This window comes from Dendrobium catenatum, unplaced genomic scaffold (assembly GCF_001605985.2).
Source record: "Dendrobium catenatum unplaced genomic scaffold, ASM160598v2 fragScaff_scaffold_671, whole genome shotgun sequence".
In the NCBI taxonomy this organism is placed as follows: Eukaryota; Viridiplantae; Streptophyta; class Magnoliopsida; order Asparagales; family Orchidaceae; genus Dendrobium; species Dendrobium catenatum.
Window position 1 is genome coordinate 741,923 of NW_021319133.1, and position 20,040 is coordinate 761,962.

The following is a 20,040-nucleotide window of genomic DNA, read 5'->3' on the forward strand; positions in this document are numbered from 1 at the left end:
CATGTTGGGAGATTCCCAACCGTACTCGTCCACCAACCAACATAAGCAACGGCGGGTCATTTACAAGTAATTACTAGCTAAACAGCAACAAATCCAACAGATACATCATATAAAACATTATTATTCTTCATTGCAACATATTTTTGATATCACCACACAATAAGCTCATACAAATGCCACACAAACACATGAAACATTATTAAATTTACAAGTACCATTTTATATAAACAAGCACACACACGAAGGATGAGCATTTCATCTTCTCAAATCTCAACGATAATCTTACCAGTGGCATGCCCATCTATGCTTTTAGCCCAGGCCTCCTCTGCCTTGCTCAATGGGTACTTGGAGTCCACCACTGTCTTCAGCTTCCCCTCCTTCACCAACCCTACAAGAAACTCCAATTCCTCCTTGTTCGGCGAAGCAAACAGTGGCACTATCTTCTTCTTAGCAAAGGTTAGCTTCTTAATAGCAGAATTCAGAAAGGTGGTAGGAGAGGGAGTGATGTCTATAACCTTCCCATTATCACTCAGATTTGGCTCAAATGTGGACCAGTCGATACCAACCGTGCAATGTACCACAGCATCATATTTCTTGCCTGAGGGGCTCTTCAGTTTAGCGCCATCTGGGCTCTTGTAGTCAAGCACCTCATCAGCGCCTAGGCTCTTCACAAGTTCTATGTTTCGTGCACCGCAGGTTGCGGTTACATGGAGATCAATGAGTTTTGCAAGCTGCACCGCATACGAACCGACGCCGCCGGATGCCGCAGTGATGAGTACATTCAGAGGCTTTCCAGTGCCATCAAACTTGGCTCCACCAGATTTGAGCGCTTGGAGAGCAGTGGATGCAGCAATGGGCAAGCCTGACCCGTCGGCTGCGGATACTTCAGGCGGTCTGTGCACGGTTAGGTTTGATGAGGCTACAGCATACTCGGCTAGCCCACCACCGTTCTGTCAATGAGCAATATGTTTAAAACGCTAAAGAGGTAATTACACTTTTTGGACATATGGATGAGGAAACAAATAAAAAAAATCGAGGTGAACCTTTACGGAAAGCATGGATACAACTTTGTCACCGGCTTTGAAATCCTTGACTGCAGAGCCCACATCAGTAATCTCTCCTGCAACATCACTCACTGTTCCACAAGAGTGGTTTCTGAGTTAGGTGTAGATTCGTTTGGCAAATTAAATTATTAGATAGACAGTAACATAGAAAGAGAGTATAGTGAGGATCGTAGATCAAGATTTGACTTTAGACATGTAAAGCTTAATTAAATGTTCTGTAAAGTTTCTAGCAAAAGCATTAACTAAGAGATGGTGTTCATGAAAAAAAAAGGTGGACGCTTTAAAGACGATTCTGTGGGGTAGTATGAATTATTCTGTGTGGATGTCGGATGGGAGAACCGTTCGGTTTGTCTCTATGAACAGTATACTACGCTTTTGCTGTTCACAAATACAAAACCAGACGGTTCTTCCCATCCGGTGTCCACACAGAATAATCTCTTGTGGGGTAAAGTCCATCCTGTGTTAAGTTGAGAAGATTTTTTATCCAGCTGGAAGGGTAAATAACAAAATATTGGAATGGGGCATGTGAATATACAAACGAAGATTCCTTCAGTTGCATAAATGAATGAAGTATTTAAAAAAAAATAAGTATTGGGGCTATCAATTTAAGGACAAGAAGCCCTTACGTAGCAGATGATGGTATAGATGAGGAGATCTGATAATAATCAATATGAGGGACATGAAGCAAGGACAACACAGCAATGAAGGCTTGCAGGCAAATCTAATCAGGAACAACGTTAATAGAAGAGGAGGAGCCACAATTATACACCCAAGTTTGCCCAGATCAAGTAAATCAAGCCTTGTACCGGTTCTAAACCAGATCCATTAAGCCGGTGATCATTAAGCCGATTGAAGATCATCAATAAATACAAAATCGCCACTAAAGCAAGCAGCCTAAATCCGGTCCTTGATGGCCAAAAACTAAGCTCAGCCAGAAGATTCAATTACGCATATTTTTATACTGATATAACTTTTGAAAAAAAAAAGTTTGAACATGACCTCCAGGGAAAAAAAACTCAAATACAACTTGCAGCATTGTTGACTTGATTACAGAACAATCATAAGTGTATCTTAACATAATTTAATAGTTTTCATATAAAGGAAATTTATCTTAAGATCAATTTCTTCCCTGAATATGACATGCTTCACTGATGGAAATTTGGCAGAAAGATATCTTTTACCTGGTATGAATGGAAATTTGGCCGGAAGGAATGGTCGAATAGCCCCTTTCTGTATCTTCCAATCAACAGGATTTATGCTAGCCGCCTCCAGTTTAAGCAAGACCTCATCTTTCTTTGGTGAAGGAATTGGGACCTCTACATGCTGCAATCAAGAATTAATTGAGTCATTGTTGAAGTTAATCTGCATGGGTAGGCTGATCAATACCAAAATATTTAACAAAACCAACAGAAGGCCACCACGGCTAAAATTTTAATTTATATAAATAAACCTAATTATTTCTATAAATCTGGAACACACAATAAATGTGTGTTTCCTTTCCAATGCCAGTAATATGAAACAAAACACATAGAAAATTGGGAGAGGGGTAAGTGGGAGGTTAACCATCAAACACAACATTCACCATAATGAAATATGCCAAAAAGGTTTATTAGTACAGGAAGATTCAGAAGAGTGGCCAGGTCCCCTAAGGAAATCGTTTTATTTATTTATTTATTTTCATTGTTAATTTTGGCTCCATTTTGGGCAGAGTTGTTGCCAGAATAACTTATGCAGGTCCTTTAGATGCCTACAAGTACCCACCATCCTCTGAAGCAATTACTTATGCAGGCCCTTCACATGTCTACAAGTTCATACTGTCCCCTGAAGCAATTGCGACAGGCTTTTTCCAATGCTGAATTTGGTATTGGCTAGTTATGCTAACACGGCACCAGTTAGTTACTATCATCTAAACTAGAAATGTGCCCCAGGCCAAGCTTTAAAACATCTAAGGTGCAAGCAGTAGCAATGGCTTGGAAGCTCTCAGCTAAAGGGGCATGTCAGTCGACCTGCTATAGTTCCTAGCTCGACTTGTATGACCTCCTGCAGCTCAAAATTGAATTAATAGATACAATCATAAATGCATAGCTGTAATCAAGCCCTAAATTTTGAAGCCTTTAAATAAAAATATGGCCATCTTATGACGTTTCACAATGGAGATCAAAATTTTATAACAAAGAAAATTAAAAAGAAAGCTTAAATTCTGAAAAGTCATATTGCAATGCGTTTATAAATAATATCATTTTCTGCCAACCAGTCTAATATTGTTATTACAGCAACAATAAGAATTTTAACAGATTCACAATTTTCAGAAAGAAGTGCAAGAGAGAAAATATAAGGGACCCCTTAGGCCCATAAGCCAGACTGTTATCAATGATCCTCACCACAAATACTTTGTCAACTGTAGAAACATTTTTGTCTCTCATCACCGTCTGTAATATATCCACAATGACTCAAATAGGTGCATGCATCGTTTTGCACAGGCTGCGATGCCAGAAGTTCAGACTGACACGGCTATTGAAAACAAGTGCCCTAACCAAGTTAGCCCTCAATGGAAGTTTGCGTCATTGATAAGCGAATTGCATATCAGTACTTCACCAAAGATCAAGGCTCAAGGATTAAGAGGCACACGAACATATCTAACTGAAGAAGGAGCTGCTTCAAAGCAGCGTTCCAGTAGACTTTTGCTTCATAAGAAAAAACTTGGTACCAGCTCAAGGATTTTGTATTTAGTGGTTAAGCAATTCTAAAGGGAAGCTAGATGCATAAGGATTGTGTCGACCTATAGCTTGAGGAAGCAACATTCTCAAAGCTCCAGACCCATGCTACTCCAATTATCTGCTGCCCAAGTAAATGCTCAGGAAAACAAGAATATGTAGATGAGTTCTGTGAGAATAAGAGATTTTATGCAAGTGAAAATTACATGGATGATTAGATGGTATACATAGGCCCTCTTAAAAGTCAAGTACTAGCTAAGTACAAGATAACATCAACGACCCATGTATTGAATTCCATATCATTTAAAAACCTCTACACTTTGAAATCCTAATTATTTTCTTATGAAATCAAAGTCATCATTGAGAAAACTTTGATGCTTCTAAATTATAATTACTGATTATATAATCATAAAAATCCTTGAAGACATTGTATATCACTAATTTTAATGATGTTAAAGAAAAGTACTGTTCTGATTTACTATTTAAAGATTATGACACTGAAATCAAAATGAGAGGAGAATGATGACTCCTAGGAGGATAAAATGATGGAATTCAAAAGTACATGTATATACACCTCCCACACAAGAGTAACTTACTAGCCTTAAGTCCCTAGAAATTCACTCATTGAATTTGAATACATAATTAAATTCCCACACCTAAATCAGTAGCTTTTTTTTCATTTTTTAAAAAGAAGTATATTCTTTTGAATATATGAAACAATAATTTCATCCATGCAACAATGATAATGTAGAGATTTCTAAGCTTTGATCTAAACTCTATATTCACTTTGGAATGACATTCTTGATCAAAATTCATTTTCTTGGACGGGAGGTAGACAAGAATAACAAGGAGTTCTTCTATCTGAAATAGGTTGTACTAAATGATTGTTGAAAAATCAATATCAGTGAAGGTAAGATTTGTTCCACTCCTTTTGATGTCAATTTCAAACATCAATGTGAAGAAAAGAAGATTCTTTATAATCATCAACAATTTAACGCTCCTATTAGTCTATTTCACTATTTAACAATGGGTATAATAGTCGGCCATGCAATCACTAGAGAAACAAGTCTAGATTGTGCCAAGAGAATACTAAAATATATGGGCTCTTATAGCATTTATTTTTCAAGTTAGATGTTCAAAATTACTTGACTGGCTTTCCCAAAGACGACTTAGGTGGTTATTTGGATGTACTAAAGTTCTATTCTGATTATGTTTGTTTGATGGTCTTAATAGCTATACCATAGTATAACAAGCATTCAACTTCACTCTATTTAAATGAAATAGAGAGAGTGCGTTGGGTTTAAGTTACGAGTCTAAGTCGATTAAAAAAAAATTAAAACTCTATTTCAATTCACGATGACAGAAAGAATGCTTTAAAGTTGGGAAGAAATCATGTCATTCGTTCTAAGGGAATGCATATTTAAAATAAAGCATCAATTCTTTTTTAAAAATGTGCTTGATGAAACTCTGTTGTAGTTTAGGCTTCATTAAAAAAGAAAAAGATAATAGTAATTGATATATCATCAAAAAATTATCTTGATCGGGCACGAATCTCGAGGCTAAGCAAGAAACTTCAAAAATTAAATCCGGGATCATCTGAACTCCGATTTCAGTAAACTTACAGTCGAACTGAGCGTCTCGAAAATACAAACCCAACGACACCAAATTCAACTCAATCTGAGTCCAAATGTGGCCGAATCGAATACCCGAAGCGCTGTTGGAAGGTTCAAACCACAATTTGGATTACCAAACGGTTTCCAGACATGACATGCTTATAGGACGAATCCAACGAGCCCAAGATCGCCGAATTCCGATATCGTTAAAACCTTCAAATGTCTGACAAACTGTCCACGATCAAGGGATTCAAAATTGGCCGTCCATCCGAACCACTCCTCCTTTGCCCTTGATCCTCCTCCTATTTACGGGGCATGCCATCCTCAAAAAACTATAAATAACCCCTCATTTCTCTTAAGAGGGGACCCAAGCAAGAAGAAGAGGAGAAGAAGAAGAGAAGAAGAAGAATCTAAGGGAAGGAGGGAAGAAACTCCTCCTCGACACCGCCGGGATTCTGCCCGACTTCCATGGGACGTCGGAACTCTCCCGACTTCCACGGGACGTCGGAATTCTGCCCAAGTGACGTCTGAATTCTGCCCGACTTTCAAGTAACGCCGGAATTCTGCACGACTTCCAAGTGACGCTGGAATTCCGTCCGACTTTCCAATGACGCCGAAACTCTGCCTGATCTCCAAGTGACGCCGGAATTCTGTCTAATCTTCAAGTGATTCTGAATTCATCTCGAATACACAACTTGTTTGTAACTGGATTTCAATCCGGAAATGAATCATTGTAATTTGATCATCTTAAAATTTAAGGATGAGTCAGCCTGTTATATCTCAAGCAAACACTAGTGAAATTCTTTCAACTGGGCATGGCCCCGTGGTTTTTTCCCTTTACAAGATTTTCCACGTAAAAATCCTAGTGTTCTTTCATCTTCTATTTGTGTACTGAATATCCATACAACGCTGAGACGAACACTTTCTAACTCTATCGCCGCGTATATTCTAGTCTGCAACAGTAATAATAATAATCCAAACATATTTACCATGCTTTTATCAAAAAAGCAAATTCTAATACAATCACTCAATCCAATCACATGAGAACCGTCTAAGAATACCTTCTTTCTTCTAACTTCTTGATATCAAGCAATAAGCTTTCAATATGCAAACAATACAAGGCCATTTGGTAGATTTAGGCGAGGTTTAGTCAATATTTGAGCTAAATCCTGACAGCACTTTTATTATTAAATCATATTGTTATGTTAAATCTCATTTATAGACTCGTTTGGAGATTTAACGAAATTTAATAAATTATTAATTTAAGGAGATTAAAGTATTAAACTCATGAGCGTGAGTAGACATCAAGGATTACTTATGATAAAGGTCTTAGACAACAAGGGCACCGCCAAAGCCTTTATAGATGACAAATGGCACAATTGACGCCTTCATTGACTCAAAATGCCAGCCCCCAAGTGGTTACGAACGCAAACCGTCGAGACCCCCTTGAAGCGAGCAATTCACCTGGGATATCCTCAATCACATCATGTGATCATCATCACCGTCTTCATGGAGGATTCAGATCTGGATCATATCCTCCCCTTTTGCCTCGATCTGTTCTTCTTTTCATTTAAACTTTAAATCGTCAAACAAATGTCCGAACAATTTATTAGGATTTACCCCGATTTAACAATTTTCATGCCAGACAGTTTTCAGCATTAAAAACCCTCAAGATTTACTACATCCGGATTTACAGACCTTACAAAATCCTGACTGAATTAAATCCTGCTCGTAGCCAAACAGCCTTTGTAACTTCCCAAAGTAAGTACAACCACAAATAACAAAAGCACAAACATACAATACAATTCGTAAAGACCTCCCCAATCTTGCGTATCCCTTTCTATCGAGCAATAACCTAATAAGCTTTGTTCAAAAGCTTCATTCAGGTATCAAAGGAATTATGAAGGTTGGCTTTGTATAAACTAAGTCCAATCCTTCTGCTCCCTTTCCCTTCTCTAATCTGTTCTGAATTTTGTAGTTTGTTGATTTCTGTTGGTTCCCCTCTTATTCTGTTTCTTGTTTTCTAGTTTTTTTTTTGTTTTTTTTTTGGCTTTTATTCTCTGATGTAACCATTTTTCATCTTTTATAAATCGGTCTTAGCCCCAAAATTTTCCCAAAAAAATAACCTAATAAGCCACAGGGAACAGTTTTACAGAAAACAAATCAAAGCAGATTCCAAATGAACCGTTGAAGAGGCTATTCTTACCTTTAATGCCGCAAAACCACCGCCATAACCGCCGTACTGAACGGCCCGCATGGTTTTCCCGGCCACCGGTGAAGAAGCCATCGTTGGAAATTCCAACTTCGAAAGCGGCAGTTTGGGAAATTATGTGCCCCGTCCAAGTTTTCGTGCGCTGGAAATTATCTCTCCGACGGTGAAATGACCATATTGCCTAAGAACTCTAGGCAGTTCTGTTGCCACGTGAATTTTCGAGAGTCGGTAGCTCGTGGAAGAGAAATATCTTACGTGCGGTGATGCGCGAAATATAATTACGAAAGACTTTGATAGCATTGGATTTGCTAGAGGATATCTAAGATCTAACTGGACCAATTTTTAAAGCAAATCCAAGGAATTAAAAATGTGCTGTACTAAATAAAGTGTAATCGCGGCTGAATAAGTACAACTTAGCAAGTTTTTTTTTACACATTCGACTCGTTAAAGTAAATTCATACAATTTAATAACTCTTCGTTAATAGTCTAACCAACAGACCATCAAGTACATTCAGAACATCACCAAATTAGATAAGAAGTACATCATGATCTGTTAGTTATAAGCTTTGACTATCAACCAAGATGTCTTTGATTTGAAGTTTGTGTATGTGATGTCTAAATATCCAAAAAAAAAAGACAAGAAGTAGGAGTAGCACGGATTCATATCTTATATCTTAGATGCATATTTTGATATTTGTGATGAACTACGACTAATCTTTATTTATATATAAGCACAATTACTTATATATTTCTTTTTAGTGGAGTGTATCATAGAAATCAGCTACATTAAGACAATCATATTCTTTTATTTTTTATTGTTTACTACACTTAGATGATTTTATGAGTTTTTTTAATGATGAGGTATTTGTCTCAAACTTATTGGCAATGCTAGTCTCTAAAGAATGTATACTTTACATAAAGCTTTCTAAAATGAAAATAAATCTAAATTAGTCTTATACAAACTTACCATCATAAAAAATAGATCATTATCACATGGTCTTTGCAAATAAATGGATATGGTCTTCTTATATTTATGTGAAAATATAGGTAATATGTGATGTTGTCTATATATTTTCACAACGGAGAATTAGATACAAATAATGAACTAAGGATGATTTACATAAGATAGCATAACTTAAACTCTCACGTATCATAATAAAGTCTTCTCACTTAATGGCTTAGTTTTGTATCATTCATATCTCATAGAGAATGATTGCTTGGTTATACTTAGGCTTCGTTTGAGACAGCTTTTTGTTGCTTTTTAAAGCAGCATTTCAGTACAAAATTAAAATATTTGTACAAGAAAACTGCTTTAAGAAGCAGCAAGAAAGTCGTTTCAAATAAAGTCATAGTTGTATTCATGATCTAATTATACTCACTTAGGTGAAGATTTAGAATGACTTAGACAATTCAGTGACAAACTTGATGTTTATGAGATTGTAAGTCTAGTTTGGATAATTGAACTCAGATGGTTAGAATGTCCCCATCTTTCTTCTTCATAGACAAATCCTTATTATCTAAGAAATGTAAGTCTTATATTTCCTTCTCATCTACTTTATTAAAACCAAGTATTATATATCCTCTATTTGGATTTGAGTCTAGGAATTATCTTTAGATGGTGTTGTACTTTGTTATTGACAATGAATCATTAGCTAAGTTAGGTCGAATATCTTCATTGCTAATTAGATTTAGATTATGTGACCTAGGATGATTGATCCATTAAATATTTATCAAGTATAATTTATCTTATTTCATAATTCCTTACTTATACCCAAAACCCCTTTGAGCTCATTCATTCATACTAAGAAACACTTTGATGTTAAAATCTTTTGACAACTTGCCTAAATAGGTTTGGAACATAATATTTATTTTTTATCAAGAATTTTATTGGGCATCACCATGCATTCATATTGAGAAATGGTGATAAAATCCTTCGAAAGCTTGGCTAAATACATTTGTAATACAATATTATTTTTTGTCGAGGGAATTATTGGGTATCACTCAATACATAATTGACCTTTGGAATAATGCTCCTTTTGGAGATTCAACATCATTATCTATATATAAGATTTTATTTCATTAAAAAATTAAATCTTTCATTATAATTTTTATGAATCTTTATAGGTTTAAACAATCTTGATATGAAATCTCTCATACTTCATGAAGACCTTCACCAAATCTGAAAACAAAATCCCACTTTTCATCTGCATCCTAAGAACTAATTGCTCTTTATTTAAGCACATTAATACGACCCAATATCCTCCTCTACCTTCAAAATTCTCATCACATATTCTCCTCCAACTTTAAAAGCATTTTCCAAAACCTTCAATCCTCCTTGCAAGACAAATCCTTATTAGGATCTCTCAGGTATCATGTCTTCCCTCTTCAAAGTCACCATAATACATTTCCTCCACATATAAAACCTTCCATGCGCTCCATAAAGAGTCACTCCCAAATAATCCCTCCACATCCAAGTGACACCATAATCAATAAGCCCTCACTATTCTCACTTCATTTATCCCACCACCAGATGTTACATTAATCTTATGTTGAGACTCCACAATGAATAAAATACAAACATCTTATGAATGATTACTCGAAGCACCCTCACCAACAAAATTCCTACAAGTGTATTGTGTTTTAAAAAGGTAGGATAGCAGCTTCATTGCGATGTATCTAATTTAAAAACTTGTTCCATGACCAATGAGAGTTAAGAGTGAGGTGCCTCAATGTTAAGTGTAGCATGCCTATTCAATGTTAAAATATTATAAATAATTAGGCAATTAGAATATATTCCCCATAAATATTACAAATTATAAGTCATGCCAACATGCACATGCATATATCCTTAGATTTGAATGATAATTTGCATTTATTTGAAAAGTAAAATGGAATACTTTCTTCTTCTTTTTTTCATTGAAACTCAAAAAAAAAAAAACATAGAATATAGCCTCATTAAAATTGTTTCTCTAGATATAATATTAAAGTACAATGGATGCCCCTCACTCAAAAGTAGAGAATGCATCAAAATAATGTCAAAGACCCAAATCATTAATTTTTTTTTTTTTTTTTTTTTTTATTATTATTATTTTTTTTTTTTTTTTTTTTGAGGCGGTGAGAGGACTCCAAAGGAGTTTTGTGGGTCAATCAACTATGTAAAAAAAAATTCATTATTTAACTATTTTTTATTGAAAATAATAATAATAATAATAGAACATACATACTTTCCTTCGAAGCCGGCCCCACCTCACACGATTTGTTGCCAAACGAAACGACTATTCGTTCAAAAAAGCACAGTAACCGCCCGCTCATCTCTTAAAAGAGACAGGCAAAGAGCAATGGGGTAGACATTCGAACTCCTTTGCTTGTCTCTCTGTTCGTCTGAAGCACTCTACGCTTCAGTCACTATCCACGACTGATCGAGCCCGAAGCCCTACCGCTTGACCGATTCGACACCTCCACACGCTCCGCTCCTTCGACCCCTTGATTGTTGCTTCGCAGGAGGTGTGGAGATCGCACGAGTCGCTTCTTTCGAGCCTTTGTTGTTGTCCGACTTCAGCTCCTTCATTGTTGTTTGGCTTCGGTTCATAGGAGGTGTAGGGATCTCACGAGTTGCCTCTTCAGCTCCTTCTTTGTTGTCCGACTTCCTTGCTTTACAGGAGATTCTACGGGTTTTCTTCAGCCCCTTTATTGTTGTTCGAATTCATTGCTTTGCGGGAGGTATAGAGATTACACAAGTCATTTCTTTGGCTACTTTGTTATTGTTCGATTGTGCTACATCAACAACGATCCTATCTGAAGCCAAACATCCTCTATTAGACCCCTCTCCCTCTATATAATGAAATAAAATAAAATAATAATAATAATGATAAATAAAATAGAAAGAAACATTTTTATACATTTGTCAAAGACTCGCGCTATCGATCTTAGATCTGGTGGATGATTTTAAAATTTGAAGATCGCGGGCGGATGGTTTAAAAATTGAAAAACCCGGGCCGTCGTATCTTAGATACGGCCGGGATGGTTCCAAATCGATACGGCTGGGATGGTTCCAAATCGAAATCCTACACCGATGACCTTAGGTTCGGATAGGAAGAAATCTTGACAAATGTCATCTCGATTTCTCCCTCGATGAGGAGGGGACGCTGGGAAGCTGCCGAATTTTCATGAAATTTGTTGAAATTCTTTTTTTGGAGTAATTGGAGAGTAATTTAATTTGATTTTAATTAATCAATTAATTATTAATTAATTCATTAATTGAAATAATTAATTGATTAAGGTTAATTATGTAAATCTATGAGCTATTTAAAATAGGAGAGTATTTAAAATACAAGAGCTTTTATAAATCCGAGAGTTTTAAAAATCTAAAGTAATTTAAATATAAAAGCAATTTAAAATATGAGTTAAAAGTCGAGAGCATATTTAATTAATCAAATGAGTAATTAAAAAAATAAAAAATAAATAAAAAAATAAAAAAATGGAGGAAGAGGAGAGATCCACTAATCAATATGTACTACTCTCCAAAATCTTATACAAAATGCTCTCCAAACTCCACAAACTACAAATCTCACAACAAATGTAAAATTCTCAACTCAACACCACTACTCTCCAAACAACAACTCTGAACTCAGCAAAATTTTATAAACTCAACAATCAACACACACAATACAAATTGAAACTCTCAACACTCTACAGTGACTCATGTAACTATCTGTGAGCTCCCTAAACCGCTGCAAGTATCACGTACCTACAAACAAAATAAACAAATAGTAGTATATCATAAATAAAAAAATTTAAAATGCGAGAGAATGATAAATCTAGTTTCTAGTAAGACAAAATACTAGAAAGCAAGGAAAACTAAGTACTAAAAACTAGTAAATTTGCAATGCCAAAAAATGAGTAGAGTAGTGGACTATTGTAGTGGAAAAAAGACTACAAACACAAAACAATTAAAACACTGACAACAGTGTCAGAACCCCAAAGTGTCAAAATCATAAACTCAAATCAGCTCAAACAAGTACAAAATAAATCTCCAAATATTATACATGCAACTACTGTCTATTCAAACAATCAAATTCAAAACCCCTAGACATCCTTGTTTGTAAGAAGTTGGTTGTAAGACCCACTACCCGACAACTTTCAAAGGAAAGTAGTAAGCCTGACCTTATGGAAAAGTTTTAGGTAAAATTGACCTAATCCCTGCACCCCCAATTAAAACATCGGTCACTTCTAATGGAACCTGTAAGTCCGACCTCTGAGGGAAATGTTTAGGTGATAACACAAACTTAGACCCATCATTCTGGCATCCTAGTCTATAGGACTTGGTTGTAAGACCCACAATTCGGGTCACTTAGCTTACCGGGCTAAATCGTAAGACCCATCATTAGGCAACTTTTGGGGAAGCAATAAGACATATCCAACTGAAATCTTCGGGCTACCTTTAGTAGAGGTCGTAAGTCCCATTAATTAGGCTAATTTCTAAAGAAAGGCATAAGTCCCAATTCGAATCTAATCACACTGATATCTCTTATTAAAAAATCAAAGCAAAAGCCTTAAAAGAGAATTTCATCTTTAAACAATACTTTGAAATATAATAATTATGATACTAATCCAATAGCGAAAGCACGTGGAATTTCTATCGTAAGATTTTCTTCAAAACACAAATTTATGGGCATCCTAATCTATAGGATTAGATTTTAAGGCTCACTATCGAGCAACTTCTAAGTGAAGTCATAAGACCCACGTTTTAGAAAATTTACTAAATAAATAGTAATGATCCTAAACATCAAATAATCTAATTCAAATCTATGGACATCTTAGTCTAAAGGATTAAATTATAAGACCCGCTTTTCAGGTAACTTCCTAAGGGAATAATAAGACCTACCACAAATCCAAACAAAATCCCCTGGGCAGCCTTGCTATAGAGTTAGGTTCTAAGACCAATCTTTCGGCAATTCATAAATAGAGCACTAAGCCTCATTTCAAATCAAATACTTGGTTCACTTTTTATGCAAGCCATAAATCTCAACTTTAATCTAAATACCTGGGCTACTTTCTAAAAAGTCATAAGTTCAGCTCCAATCCAAATTCCTGGGTTACTTCTAAAGGAAGTCATAAATCTCAAACTAAATTAATTTTTGGGTATTCTAATAGATGTAAACCCCAAAACACCCAACAAAATTAAAACTAAAATAAATCCATATCTAACCACTTCAGTCCACTCGGGATCCCTTTAAAGAGGCAATCCATGACTGCTAATCATATTCCTTGGACACTACGGTCAATGATTGTTAGTATTGGTAGAATGAAACCTACGATATATCTAGGATGACATAACCATGGGATCTTGATCGGATTTACCTCCATTTTCCCTACAATTGAGACTAAAATACCTAAAAAATTATTCATATTTAATCGAGAGTTCTCTCTTATGTATTAAGATGAATAATTAATTATGAGTGTGAGCGCTCATAGGAAGTAAGGACCCCAGATCTAATTAAACCCTGACACTTCTCTAAGGAAAAATCTGATTAATTACAATGTGACTTAAGGGAAATAGAATTATATGGCTGCAAAGCAGAATTCATGCATTCGTGCTATTTTTCTTGAGCCAACAGATTTTTGGCGACTCCACTAGGGACTAATTTTCTCTTCAGCTTCAGATGAAAAGAAAATTTATAATTAGTCATAAATAACAAAGCATCTAAAAAAATATAGATGTTTATTCGACACAATTTTGTGTTTTCTTTTCCAGCAGAATTAATGTTGACTCTAATCCTTGTAAGTTCTATTATAGGTTGATAAAATGAAGCCTATGAAGTCCTTCATGACTGTGAATCTGGGTGAGGGATCCATAATGCAATTCCCTTAAGCTATTTTGAACACAAGTTATGTTGGAGCGACCATTCAATTCAGAACCATTTTTGAAGTCATGCAGTTCTAACAGTTCCTTCCTAAGAATATTGTTAGTGTATCTACTGTCAAATGTGTCGCTAAGAAGCCTACTACTGAAGCTATTAATGAAAAGGCTCCCAATAGGGCCTCTATATTTTCAAGGCTCTCTATGGCACATGCTGCTGCTCTAGTAATTCAAAAGAAGATTCTTGATTCCAAGCTGCAATATGTTGGCGTGAATACAACCAGTCAGAACATAATCCAGAATGAAGTGCCTGAAGAGTACAATGCTGAAATTCTTGATGCAAGTGCTAAGATGCAAGTGCTAAGCTTTCCACGAACGAGGTAATGGCTAGGTGCCCGATACACTTCAAGAATCATCGCAACAATTACAGGCGAATTTACCCACAAATAATAATTTTAAATAATTAAAGTGGGTCAGAAGAAATAATCATAAGGGTGAATTAAAGAAGTCTTTCTAGGAGACCTCACATCAACAACTACAACCACCAAAAAAGCAAAAAATTGTGTCTTCCAAGATATACAAATACTGAAGGCTGTCAAAGATAGAAACTTACAAAGAATGCAAAGAAAATCTGTCAATGAAGTCATCTCTTTCAATGGGGCTCAACCTCAGAACAACAATTTTCAACAAAACCTTATAGAGAGGAGTTTAAACGTCCTCCCTACAACTAAGAGCCAAGAGAATCCTATCCTAATATGGGAGAGCCTTATAATAATCTACATATAAGAGTCTATAACATAAAATATGATAAACAAAGTCCCCGACAATTATATCATGAATTTGTCCATTCAAATATACATTCTGATGTTGGTGGTCATCTATATGTGACTACAAAAAGACAGCAACTGAAGCTCAGAAAGGTAATCATGATAAAGAAATCTATAAAAGACAACTTAAATCTCATGTCTAGAAGTTATCCCCCAATAAGGAGACTTCTGTTTACATGATCACACCAAAAGAGGAAGACTGTCATGTCTATAAAGAATCCTCCGACTCTCTAGTCATACATTGGAAGTGGTGGTCTCAACTTTGAGATGACCACAAGTTGGATGAAAATGATAATTACTATGATGATGATGATGATGTGGAATGGTGTATTGGTCCCACAGATGTTGAAGTCGTCCGGATGGTTGATCATATACCTGATCGAGTTAATCAGCAGTATACTCGTAGAAGTGCAACGTAGAATTTGTAAAATGAAGAACAAATATAAGATGACCAAGAACAAATAGCGGTTGTAAATAGAACTCCACAACCAGAAGAAGCTGAGGAGGAAGAAGCTAAAGAAGTCGTAAAGATGTTACAATTAGAAACGCAATCAATGCAACAAAAGAAATATAAAAAAATCCATCATTTGAATGTTCATCTTGATGAGATGAGTAATATGATGAAACCGTGATTTGGACAATCTAGCATAATGGCTATAACTAGTCAACCACCCGTAGCAAATACTCAAGGGAATGTTCAAACCACTCATAATGCATTGGTTACTCCTGATAGAGGATTAGAAGAGTTACAGGAGCAAACTTTCATAGCTTCTAAGGAATATGAAATGGTCAGCAAATCTTAAACTGAAAATCTCATCAGCCCAAAAGGTTAAAGCAATTATTGCTTCTGAAGTTGCTGAAGCCTTAGTTGGGAAAGGTTGTCTATATCCGACATAATATGATCAAGAGATGTATCCAAAGGGGTACATAGTACCAAAGTTCAATTTATTTGATGGTACTGCAAATCCTCGTCAGCTTTTGGCACAATTTAAAGCTACCTGTAGAAATACGGGCAGTAATGATGCTCTATTACTACGCCAATTTATTAGCAGCCTAACATGTACAACTTTTGAGTGGTATGCTAAGCTATCTAATGACTCAGTAAAAACATTCATCGAATTAGAGATGATGTTCATTAAAAAATTTGCCATTGCAACGAAGAATATGACTATTGGTAACCTTACTCTTGAGAAAAGGAAAAGAGAGGAATCAGTTACCACATAACTAGATGGAGAAATCTCAACATGAAATGTGAACAACATCTCACTGAAAAGCATGTTGTTGAGCTATTGATGGGGAATATAGATAATCTTATGGCTCTATATCTTGTGATGGTTACAATCAATAAATTTCAGGAGTTATTGGATCGTGTAGCCAAATTTGAAAGATTACTCAAGCCTAGAAGTGTCAGTTTCAACTATAATAATAATCTGCTAGGGAAAGGAAAATAGATCAAGACCTTTGATCCAAAAAGAAGCGAGGTGATTACTACATTCCATCTTCCTTGGATAAGAAAAAAAAAAGGATTCAATGAATCTGCTGAAGATGATGAAGCAAACAAGATAAAGGCAAAAATCTCCTACCTTACAGGAGAAAATTAACAAGCCGTATTCCTTCAAAAAGGAATGTACGTGAAAGATTTTCAGACAAGCACTAAAATCGGCCTTCAATTGCCAGAATCTCGCCGACCAAAATAAACTGGCGTGACTGATGATCTGAATTACTATATGTAGCATATGATCATAAGTCACCCAATCAAAGACTGTTTCATATTCAAAAATTGGATCAAAAGTAATTATCAGAATAGTGAACTCACACTTTCTAATAGTGTTCTTGTTAATCTCAATAGAGAGAAAACCAATGTTATCTCCTCTGTATCATGTCAAAGCACAAAGGATAAGAAAGGAAAAACACCCCAGGAAGATAGAGGTGATTGGGAGACCTTTATCTCAAAGAAAACTAAACAAATGATGAATGTCCTACTGGTCATTGAAGGCATTCATCAAAAAGTGCGTTAGAATTGGAAGTTTGATCAAAGACTCATTTCTTCACTCATGAGGGATAACATCGATATAGTTGAATATTTCTTCATCTATATCTAGTTCGAACGTATGTTTGTAACACATTCAATCCATGTTGATCGATCATTACTTGAATCAAGTTCAAACCCTGTTCGAATCATAGTTTAAACTAAGTCTATGTATAGTTCAAGCACGTCTTTTAACAAAATGATATGAATAAAGTAGGATCATGTTTCCGAATGAAGTTCAAACATGGATCAAGTAATATTTGAATATTGTTCAAATGAAAATTTTTCAAATATGTTTTAGCTCTGTTTAATTATGGTTTGAACCATGTTGGAATAATGATGAAATTCTATGCTAATGAATTATTTTTTTTACATTATGCTAATGAACTATTTTTTACATGAGATGAATATCAACTTTTTTTGTACTGTATGGAGATTATTAAAAAGAATATAGGCTAGCTAGTTGGATATTTTTTGAAAAATAGAGCAAATGGTTAATTTTATATAATTCCTTAGGTATATATAAAGTTATAAAGGTTGATAATTAAAGACCCAAAGCGTTGTTGGAAGGTTCAAACCACAATTTGGATTACCAAGCGGTTTCCAAACATGACATGCTTATAGTCGAATCGAGCGGCTTGACGAGACAAATCTAACAAGCCCAAGATCTCAAAATTCCGACATCACTAAAACATTCAAATGCCCAGTAGACGGTCCACGATCAAGGGAGTCAACATCGGCCGTCCATTGAAACCACTCCCAATTTGCATTTGATTTTCCTCCTATTTACATGCCACTCTAGGAAATCTATAAATAGACCAAATTTACCCTAGAATTTCCTTTCCCCAGGCACCCCCCCCCCCCCCCCCCCCAACCACAAAGCAAGGACTCAAGAGAGAGATTAGAGATCACTCTTGTTTCCTCGCTTTTCCTCGACCGCAAACCGGACTGCCAGACCACCGACCGACGCCAGAGTTCTGTCATTCCACCGCCTGATGCTGGAGTTCCATCGAACCACCACCTGACGTCCGGACTTCTGCCAAACAATCGAATGACACCGGACTTATGCCGAACTTACACCAGGCCACCTACAGTCCTTCCTACCTCAATGGTTAGATTATGATCTTTTCAACCTCCATCGCATGCCGACTATGGTCCATCCGACCTCCATCATCAACTACGATCCTTCTGACCTTCATCGCCAGACAAATGTCCTCCCGGCCTCCATCGTCCACTATGATCTTTCCAACATCCGTCGCCTGCCTACTATGGTTCTTCCGACCACCATCGTCAACTACGGTCTTTTTGACCTCCATTGCCAGACAAAGGTCCTCCCGACCTTCATCGTCGACTACTGTCCTTCCGACCTCCGTTGTCAGACAACGGTCCTCCCAACCTCTATCACCATACTACGGTCTTTCTAACCTCTAATGTGTGACGCCTCAGGCATCCATAGTGAAAGGATTCATCGACAGTCTTGATCAACCATCACTTCTTGCTCCCTTGTTCTGACCTGAAATTGTTAACCACATATAATGAGCTTCAAAAAGCCCAGCAGGTCACCAAAGCCTATAACTGAATCAAAGTACGGTACTGAAATAATATGCATGTCAGTCCATCAAATCCATAACAGTCAATTGCAAATGATTAGTGAATCTATGCAGCAGCTACGAAAATCAATAATCAATGCATGATCGATACAATTCACAATCATCGGTAAAAGAATCGATAAATAGTAAGAAGAAATTCATAAAGTTCAATAAATCAGTACATACGTCAAATCTCAGAAGAATCCATAAACAGCGAAAAAATTTATATTCGGAAGAATCTCAGTTAAATCGATCAGTCAAATCGATAGAGAAAAATCGTCGTCTCGATAATATCGGTTAAGTCAACATCGTATCAATAGAATCAATCAAATCAATCATCTCTAGTCAATAACATCAATCGGTATGAAATCATATAAACAATCAAGCCAATACATCGCAAGAACGGTTGAAATCAAATCAATACAGTAAAATCTATTCCATATTAATCAATGAATCACATGCAGCAGTTCAATACGGTGTATCAATGAAGGGATAGTATCAATGAATCAATAGTATCCATGTCCATAATATTAATAAGTCAATGCAATATCGATATCCATATCAATATCAATATCAATGCTCAGTGAAATAATGCGAATATCAATGAAATCGTACAGTAACAGTAAATCCGTAAATCCGTCAATAAATAAACTTCAATACAAATCCATCGATATCAGTAAATCCATAATGAGATCAATAGGTCAATACCGTACACATGCAATTCAGTACAGTAGTCTTACTGAACAAGTACAATCACAGGCTATTAAGGCGTTTTTCGGTATCGATGTATCATTGCGTCGTTATATCTGTTGGCTCAATAAGAGTCGTCACTCTGTGCCCGTCGGCCGCCCGTCGGCCGCCCGTCGGCATAAACTCCTTATGACTCACAATCGTTGTATCAATGATCAATAGAGGATATCGTCAAATCTTTTTTAAAGGAAAGCCCGTCGGCCCACCATCCTGTACAGGTCAAATCAATCTCCAACCAACAGTTCAACCAGTCTTTACTTGTCTTTCAGTAACAATAACAATTATTCAATCATATATTCATATTCGTATGCATATCAATAAGGTATTGCAATCAATAAATTCAATTTAGCTCAATGTAGAAAAACCCCTTAAAATATCGTATA

General features: G+C 36.0%; 1 protein-coding gene across 2 annotated transcripts; it reads right to left on the minus strand.

The window, feature by feature from the left end:
- Positions 1–170: 170 nt before the first annotated feature.
- On the minus strand, positions 171–7,755 carry LOC110105647 (chloroplast envelope quinone oxidoreductase homolog). Of its 2 annotated transcripts, none has more exons than XM_020835236.2 (4): positions 7,598–7,755; positions 2,246–2,387; positions 1,044–1,135; positions 171–950 (listed from the first exon to the last, which is right to left on the minus strand). In XM_020835236.2, the coding sequence occupies exons 1-4, from the start codon at positions 7,676–7,678 to the stop codon at positions 264–266; spliced, it is 1,002 nt and encodes a 333-aa protein (XP_020690895.1). In that variant the 5' UTR covers positions 7,679–7,755; the 3' UTR covers positions 171–263. The 2 variants fall into 2 exon arrangements, with proteins under 2 accessions (XP_020690895.1, XP_028551581.1); XM_028695748.1 differs by lacking the exon at positions 7,598–7,755 and adding an exon at positions 2,826–2,843.
- Between the last annotated feature and the right edge of the window lie 12,285 nt (positions 7,756–20,040).